The sequence below is a fragment of the Egretta garzetta genome, unplaced genomic scaffold, assembly GCF_000687185.1.
Source record: "Egretta garzetta isolate BGI_Z169 unplaced genomic scaffold, ASM68718v1 scaffold111, whole genome shotgun sequence".
In the NCBI taxonomy this organism is placed as follows: domain Eukaryota; kingdom Metazoa; phylum Chordata; class Aves; order Pelecaniformes; family Ardeidae; genus Egretta; species Egretta garzetta.
Window position 1 is genome coordinate 1,017,262 of NW_009258672.1, and position 9,491 is coordinate 1,026,752.

Here is a 9,491-nt window from a genome sequence, read left to right on the forward strand (position 1 = left end):
CTTTCTTTCTTTCTTTCCACAGCCATCGGCAGAATCATCTTTCGTCTTCGTCTCGGTCGGAATTTTTTTTTTTTTTTTTTTTTTTTTTTTTGCTTCCCCCCCCCCCCCCCTTTCTAAAACTAATGAGAAAAAAATTAACTGAAATAAGTGGCAATGAAGGCTTATTTCTAGAATGAAAAGAGAAGGTAAATTTACTTTTTGTTTCTAAATTGCTTAATGAAAACTTATCAATAGCTTTGAGGTTATTGTGATAGATGGCTATATATATATGCATGTAACAGGAACACCTATAAATATCTTTCTTACATAGTTGAGGCTTGTATTTATGGAGTAGGAAGGAATGCGGGCATATTGTATAAATAAGACTTATATAATGCAATGAGTCTGCAAATTTTAAATGCAGTCCCAGTATGGTTGGCACACTAGTGAGTAGCTGTGCTGTTATACCAAATGTTTCACCTTTTCTACTTGGAAAAAAGGCAAACCTTGTTCATGCTGAGTCATGAAAGCAACCATTTTGCAGGATGGAATGTGCCTCTGTGTAAGAACAAAATGCAACACAGTCTTAATCTTACTATATCTATTGTACAGGTGGGAAAATAGTATAAAATGATGGAGAAACTAGAAACCTTTTTTTGGGAAGGAATGAAAATTATCTTTAAATATTTTAAATCTCAAACACTTCAAGATTTTTTTTCATTTCATTTAATCATGTCATCATTTTCTTTCAGTTATTTTAATGTAACGTTTTACTTCTTTGCATTTTAAATTTTACTTTTATTTGCTCCCATCCTTCAGCTCACCGCATGCATCTTAGTCCAATGGAAAACTTTATTGTTTCTCGACTGCTGACTCCCACACAGTCATCTTTAGCCAGAAGCAGAAGTACATTAATGCTTTCTGAGCAATACAATAATCCAGGTAAAAATGTGAATTACTCACTTTGAAACCGTTAAGGTATGGTTTTGGTTGCATTTGAGTAATTGCTGAAAGAAATGGAGTACTATGAACCAAGTGACAATTTACATGATAGTACAAAATCAGCGATGAACTAAGTTGTTCATGATAGCAGCATATTTAAAAACTTGAGAAAACACATAATCTTGTCTTTTTCTAAATGTCTTTGAAAAGAAATAGTTTAAAAAAACCAACCAACCAAAAAAAAACCCCAAAACCCAAACAAACAAACAAACCCCCCAAAAATTGAGTTAACAAATTCAGCAAAACCTAAGCCAATGGAAAACTTAATATAGTTGTCATAGTAATTTAAGAAAAAGATTAAGACCCGTGTGACACCTCTCAGAGGCTTTATTTGACGTATTAATGTCATCCCCTTTCCTACCCAAATAGTATGTAGAACAAGAATCCCAGTGCACCATTTGAGCCTTAATTTTTTACCAGGGTTCCAGTTCTTTGCTGTTAAATTACTTCTTGCCTTTAACTGTGTGACTGTATGTGTATTTATATGTGTGTGTATACACATAAAATGATACTTACTTAGAGGAAAAAACAGACACACTGATAGGAAGGTGTCAGTTCCAGAAATTATTGATCTTTAAGAAAATAAAAATTAGGAATGATATTTACTATTCCTATCTGTAAATGGCAGTCTAATAAAACCCTTATTTTGCAAACATCTACAAAACTAATGTTTCCAGTCCTGCTAATACTTATGCAAGTGCCTGACTTCCAGAGTAGTTCCTGCTTATAAAGCTATACCTAATCACAGTGTTTGCTGAAACAAGGCCAAAAGTTTAACAGCTTTTTTACTTTCATTAAAAAAAAAAAACAACCAAACAAACAAACAAAAAACCAACCAACCAAAAAAAAAAAAAAACCCCAAACCAAACCAGAAGCCATGCCCAAATGCCTGTCTGCAAAAGGAAACATTTTTTTCTGCATAAAACTGGTTAGACAGTATAAGACTGATCATCTTTATGATCAGTATTTTCATACGGCATGATTGAAATAGGCTGAGGTCCTGCATCTATGCTTTTAATACAAAGCTGTATAAAATTAATTAAAAAGTAAGCCTACTTTCCTTTGTGCATTACTTCTTTGTTGCAGTGCATAGGGACATTGATATTGAATGACTCTGAAATTACTTCCCTTGTTTCTACATTAAAAGCAGCATCTCTTGGAAGCAGAAATGCTGTCATGGAGTACTTGGCCCATGAGAAAATTCCCAGTTTACGTACTGCTCAGGGATCAACTACTGCTAAGACTGAACAAAAGCCAACTTGAAATTAGATCAGTGTATTCTGCTTGAAGTTTTGAGACGGATTGCCCAGATGTTATTTTCTGTGTTGTATTTGATATTGAAGAAGTCAGTAGGGACTTTCTTTGTCTTTCCCCACTCGTTTTGTTTGTAAACTCCCAGCTTTATATCTCTGTTCATCGCAGGATCTTTAAAGTAGCACGCTGGTGTGTCTGACAAGGACACAAATTGGTCTGCTGATCACTTTTCCCCCCTCAGCTGAACCAGGAGTGCTGATGCTGGGAACAGCTCTCTGAACCAGCGTCCTCTTGTCATTTCCTTGCAAGGCAATCGGGCTGTAGCACAGGCTGCAAACAGCATCAGTACTCGGTTTTTCCAGTAATTGCCAGCAAAAGGATTGAGGGAGATCTCCCACTTGTGGTGTGCTTCTCTCTATAGAAGCCATTCCCTGAACAGGGAAGAGGGTTTTTCCTTTTCAGGAGCCCATACTGTGCCTCATGTCATTATGCTTGGGTCAAAATTGCTCTGCTCCTGCATTTTCTGTAAGCTTAGAAATGAGGAGTCTCGATTTAAGGCTCTTTCTCTAGGGCAATGCATTATTAATGTCACTCTGAGTCAATATATTCAGGCAAACAGTTGTTGGACAGATGTAATTAGGTTTTTTTCAGCATTTGAGGTAAAAATACTTATCTTAAGCAGCATTTAAGTTTCTGAACATTTTTCTTGATATTCAGTGAACTTTTGCCAACTTTCTGGGAAGTCCGTCAAAGAATACATAGGCCCAGTTAAACTTAAAAGCATACAAAAGGGCTTCATAAGAAATTTTATAGGACTGCCCTCAATAAAAAGAAAAATATTGGAAATGTGAGTTCCTTTACATTTGATCATAATTACTGCTTTCCCAAAGTCAGTATCATTCTTGACTTCAGTTGAATAAGATTGGAAACGCACTGTCACATGGTTACAATTAGTACGTGTCTTATTAATAAAGCATATACTCAGTTGATTGTTCTATATGTATGTGAAAGTTTCATCTTAGAAGGCAATGTGAACAAAACCAGGAATAAAATAACCCATTTAAAAAAAAAATCCTGTTCATCTTGCAAATAAAGAAAAAATACCCAGAAAGCGTTGCCCTGTAAGCTGTAATACGAGTCGCACTCAAACTGATGTCTACCACAAATAACAATAACTGAAATACCTACAGCAGCACTTAGTTTAGATTTGTTTTGTTGTGGTTTTTTTTTTTCTTAAAGTTAAGTATTATTTTGAAAAGCAGTTAAGGTATTTAAGAACCTTTGCCATGTTTAGGCTTTAGAAAAAAAAAATCCCTACTTTTCTGTCACCTTTCCTGCTTTGCAGTATTTGTTCAAAAGTCACCCAACTAGAATTGTTTGATTACTTTTTATCATATGCAAAGGAAGCTGGACTTTTCAGAAGAGAAAAGAATCACAATCATAGTCAGGTGATTCAAAAGGTACATTAATAAGAACATGATATTTTAGAGACAATTTTTAAAAAGTTAAAAAGCTTATAAAATGTTATTTTCAGTTGAGGCATTTTTAGTAAACATTGGGACCATGTTGAATGTGTTATATAATGTCATCTTTTGAAACACTTTTAAAAAAACCTTGACAAATACCTGTGAACATTATAACAGAAAAGTGTGCTGTTTTCTCCTCTCCTTTACTTCCTCTGTCTGTGCTCCCTTTTGCTCTTGCTATTGTACTATAACTCTTTAGTATTCCATATCTGTCCTCGTGTAGCACCAGCTAGTCCTCTTAAATCTCCCTACAAGCCTTCCCCCACCCGAAGCACCGACAGAAAGAAGGCAACGTCACCCTCCACTTCTGATGCCATGAAAGGGGCGGCTGCAGCTGAAGTTACTCAGGTGGGTTTGCAATGGTTTTGATTTCATTTCTGGGTAAACTGATGCGGCTTCTGGTTGTTATCTTTCCCTTTACATTCAGAAAAATAAAGTGTTGTAAAAAACAGCAGTAAGAAGGTAAGCCTTGCATGCATCTGTTGCTTTCGTGCTGCCATTTAGCAGCATTTTAATATCTTCCTCCTCCTGGGAATCAGTCTTGAGCACTGGTATTTGGAACAGCAACACCTTTATTTTCAGGGAAGTGAGATTCCTGGCACTGCTGTATGTTTCTGGACTTGCCTGTAACTTCTGGGAAAGGGGATGACATAGGTTCTCTCTACTGCATATGACTATCCAGTCTTGCTGGTTAATTAGCAAGCTTCACATATTTCAGAAAGTTGCCAAGTGTATTGACAGTGCCTCTGTTTTATACCAATTGCTTAACTTTTTTTGTGGACGTTTTTAATGCTGTTTGTTTAAGAGATGCATTATCGATCCACCGTAGTTTCCAGAAAAGCAAAGGCAAGTCATTCACCTTCACTGAGTCTACACAATGTAAGGCATGTTTTGAAAAATTTATGCTAGGGCTGCAAAATTTACATTAAGTCCTGTGTCTTGTAATAGTTAATAGTAGGGGGATTCATGCCATCTAAATTAGATGCGAGAGGACCAAAGCTGGGAGCTAAAGATTTGTGTACTGTCTTTCTGAGGTATGATTCAGAGTGTTACATCTGGCAGCATTGCTGCGAGATGCCTGGGTGCACTACTGACCACGTCTTGAGGTGTTGCAGGAGTATTTGAGTATTTTGAAAACTCCACCCTGTGCCACCACCCCTCCCAAGAACTCTTGGAGAGGTTCTGATGTGATGTTACTTATCTGCAACTTGCATACTATGTCCATGCAAGACATGGTTGGGACTTTTTTTATGTCTATATAAAATAAAAACTATGTGCCTCAGTTATGAGCTGGTGTTTAAAAAACTTTTATCTTGAACAGATTGGTGTAGTATACATTTATATGCCATCTTGCTAATAAAACTATCACATTTTTTTTTTGATGTGTTGGTCCTAATTATGGGAACTAAAATGAACTGTGTTTCTAGACTGAGAAGATAAAGAAAGAGAAGCGACCCGCAACACCTGGTTCATCATCTGGTATGGGATCTCCTCTAAGAAGGTCTGATTCTCCTGCTGCCATGTCCAGAAGATCCGCGTCACCTGCGACGCCTAAGTATGCCTTTCTTATTAGTGTTCTAATATGCTGGGAGCTTCTTGTTACCTATAAAGGAGACATAGATTCTTGAGGAACTTCCTTTGAAGTGTTGTGTAAAATCTAGTTAATTTTAGTTATACAAACACACACACACAGATGGCAGGGAGGAGGAGAGAGAGAGATTAAATGTAAAATTGTGTTAGTGGTCACTAGAGACACTTCTCTTGCCTCTTCTCAGTCTTTTGAAATTACCATGGTGCATTTTGTAATTCATGTGAAATTGTATTTAATGTTTATTTTTAAACATGCTTTTGTTTTATTTGGTTTTGAAGAAACTCTGCCTAATGCGAAGAAATGCACAGATCATGAATACTAACTAGAAATTCCAGCATTTAAAATATGCATTTCCTATTGCTGGCATGACCATCTGGTTCCATAAATATACTTAACTATGTGTCATCTAAACCATCAGTTTTAATCTTTGCTTATTTGCAGACCTCTGTGGGTTTGCTGCTTTTTGTTGTTGTCCTTTTTCATGAGAGTTGTGGACCTATAGCACATCTGGGTTTAACTAGCAATTGAGTTGCTTTTCTTAGTTGTCTGTTGCAGACACTCAAAGCTGTAGTGTGTGTACCACAGCTTGCAACTCACAAGTCTAAGCAAATGCATCTTCGGCTTTCTTAGAACAGGGTATTAAGTCTGGCTCAAATGCAGAAGTATGCTAAAGTAGTTATGGTCTACAGTAATTGTCTGGTTTTTTGTTTGTTTGTTTGTTTTGCTTTCCCTAGACCCTGTTCATGGGGTCCCAGTTCTGTTTTGAAAATTATCTCCTTTTGTCTGATTTTTTTATTTATTTGGTTTTAATCTGAGCCTGGCCATATTCTGAACCAGTCTTGATTGACCCTCTTTCTGATAAATTTCTTCTGCTTCAAAAACTAGCTGGTGTTCCTTTTCTGTTTCAGCTCTGAGTGCATAGCCCTTTAACAGAGGAAGATTTTGTGTGTGCATCCAGTATTAGACAAAACACAGGAAACCATCTGACTCTGGGCATTTTTTCTGTTTTAGACATCCCTTTGCATGCAACTGGGAAATTGGAATTTTTGGTTCATAGTATAGGGCTACAAATTCTCAAACTTTCAATATTACATATACAATATTACCGGATTCTGAACTATGTACATTTTGTGAAGAATGGAATGATACCAAGTATTAATGACAATCAGGTCTTTTTTCATTACAATTTTGAGCAGATCATTGTCTAATGGCACTTAAAAATGTACAGAGGAAAGTTTGAGCTGTAAAAGTGTGTATTATTCTGTAAGCACTGATATTCCCTGTTCAGAATGCATCTTCTGGTTCACTCAGCCAGTATAAAAGACATACCAGGAGATTGACTTAGTTAAGCAAAATGATTGGTGGGAAATGGATCGCCAAGAGTGAAGCACTTTTTGATGAGCAGACATTGAAAAGTTTGGTATAGCTCATCATAGAGACATCTGGGGAAAAAAAGAAAAAGATTTTGTGAAACAAACAGATGTTTAGTGCTTCGTAAAAAAAAAAAAAAAAAAAAAAAAACAGCCCTCCAATACAAATATAGGGAAAGATGGGAGACTTTTTTCCCAGACGTGTGAATTATTAGAACCTTTTTATAATAAAATGTTTTCATGTCTGTAAGGAATATAAACTGCTGTTTTTAGAGGAAGAAGCAGATGATGTAGGGAGGAATTAAGCCTACCGGTGGGTTTCTCTGTGGTTGTGAGCCACAGTAGTTATCCTTTTTTGTCCTTTTTTTCCTCCATCTCTTCCTCAAGAGAATCTGACTCTGACCACTGCTAGAAATGTATTACTGAGCATTTAATCTTAACATGGCCCAATTAGAACACCCTCCTTGACCTTATGAGATACAGTAAGTAGAGTTTAAATCCATGTTTATTACTGATTGCAGAAGGACAGTTCTCTTCAGAACTCTCGAAACTTCCCCTCAGAAATTTAAAATAAAATAAAAAAAGGTGTCCTGATCACCATATATTATTACTATATAAAGATGTGAATTTCTTCATACAAGTGGAATGCCAGTTAACAATCTGGCTGGTCAGTGGATTTAAAAATAGGCAGCTCAGGCTTCTGTAACCTTCCTTTAGATTGTATAATCTTACCTTTTCATTTAAAATTAACTGTGGAACTTAAGGATAATTTTAATGTGACTAAATATGTAGACAAATATTCATTCTCCTTGCAAACCTGACGATCTTTTACAAGTTTAATCTTTCTCCTTTCAGCACATCATATGGCCCAAAAAAAACCCCTTGAAGAAGTAAGAAATACATATTGTACAGCATTAGTAGTTAGTGATCTTGCATAGCACCTTAACTTCAAAAGCTGTTGAGGAAATAAGCAAGTATGGCCAGTGATTTAAATGATAATTAGCTGTATGCATTTCTCTTAAAAGTTATGTGACTTGACATTCAAATTTTCTTGGTATTGTTCTAGTTACTAGTTCTTCAAAGTTGTCATCTTGATGTGTGAGTGGTAGTTGCTTGTCTTCTTTATATGTTATTTCATTATTAATTAAAAAGCTCTTTATCATGGTAAAGTAACTGAAACAGGCTGAAACAAGACAGTAAATCCTCAACCTAAAGAGAGACAGTGATTGATGGCAGAATAGATTCACAGTAATTGCATAAACAAAATACAGATGTTTGAAGGTGCAAATTTTATGGAGAAAGAAAAAAAAAAATCACCCCAAAATATAACGTCCAAGACAAAATGAGTGAACAAATACAGACCTAAAAAGGAGAAAAGGGGAATAAAAATAAGTTGAGCAATAATTAAAAGCATGGAAGGAATCCAAAGCTTGAAGATATCTGAAGAAGTAAATATATCAAGACATGTCACCCAAGAAAGCAACCCAAAACTATTGCTTTGAATCCAGTGTGGATCAGTTGACAAAGATGAAAGTTAATGGATGAGGGAGCTGGGATAATGGAGAAATTATCTTTTATTTTTACAATTGCTATTGGATACTGATTGTGTAAAGTGCTCCTGTTCTTCAGATCTTTCACAAGATCAATAATGCCGGTTTTCTTTGGTAAATTTTTTTTCATGCTTCATCTTCAAAGATCTATACATTAATCCGTTTATTCTTGCAGTATCCCTCAGAGAGTTGGTAAGTGTCCTGTCCTATAGATTGGCAAAGCGATAAAGCCTGTGTCCTTCATCTGTCTTTGGGTAAATAGTCCCTTTGAAATCAATGGGATCTGACTGAATCAACGAAGCAGGATTTAGTTTTAAGTGTCTTCAGATAAGCCATAGTATAAGTGAATAAAGATGCAAAGCTCTGACAAGCCTACGTTAGATTATTTTGCTAAAACATTACCTCATATGAGAAGGAGAAAGGGGCAGGGGGAAGAGGGACTGCAGCACTGCTGGTGGTTCTTGGTTCATTTCCAGGTCCCAGTCTGTTTCACTGCCCTTTGCTCACCATCTCAGTAACTGAACCCATAAATTACTGGTTCTTTCGGGCAACATCCCACTGGAGCCGTTGGGACACACTTTGTCGTCAGAAATGTACATGTGCAATCAAATTACAGAATACCAATGAAATATGAACCTAGAGTAGTACAAAAAAGCCCAAATTTCTAAAAGCTTTTTAAATGACCTATTAGAAAGGTAGTCTGCATGTGGTGAATTCCTCACAGAAGTAGCTTCTATGTTGTTGGTGGCCGGTCACAAGCGGTGTCCCCCAGGGCTCAGTTCTAGGGCCGGTTTTGTTTAATATCTTTATCAATGACCTGGATGAGGGGATTGAGTGAGCCCTCAGTAAATTTGCAGATGACACCAAACTGGGTGGGAGTGTCGATCTGCTTGAGGGGAGGAGGGCTCTGCAGAGAGGCCTGGACAGGCTGGATCGATGGGCTGAGGCCAACTGCATGAGGTTCAATAAGGCCGAGTGCCGGGTCCTGCACTTTGGTCACAACAACCCCATGCAGTGCTACAGGCTTGGGGAAGAGTGGCTGGAAAGCTGCCTGGCAGAAAAGGACCTGGGGGTGCTGGTTGACAGCCGGCTGAATATGAGCCAGCAGTGTGCCCAGGTGGCCAAGAAGGCCAATGGCATCTTGGCTTGTATCAGGAATAGTGTGGCCAGCAGGAGTAGGGAAGTGATCGTGCCCCTGGACTCGGGTGTGGGGGGCGAC

General features: G+C 37.2%; 1 protein-coding gene across 1 annotated transcript in view; it reads left to right on the forward strand.

The window, feature by feature from the left end:
• The window catches only part of MAP7D2 (MAP7 domain containing 2), a 37,116-nt gene that overhangs the window by 16,030 nt on the left and 11,595 nt on the right, over positions 1 to 9,491 (forward strand). Inside the window, exons 7-9 of the mRNA XM_035888574.1 lie at positions 799 to 921; positions 3,961 to 4,109; positions 5,189 to 5,316. Of these exons, the coding sequence (XP_035744467.1) occupies positions 799 to 921; positions 3,961 to 4,109; positions 5,189 to 5,316 (400 nt within the window). The remainder of the gene's footprint in view (positions 1 to 798; positions 922 to 3,960; positions 4,110 to 5,188; positions 5,317 to 9,491) is intronic.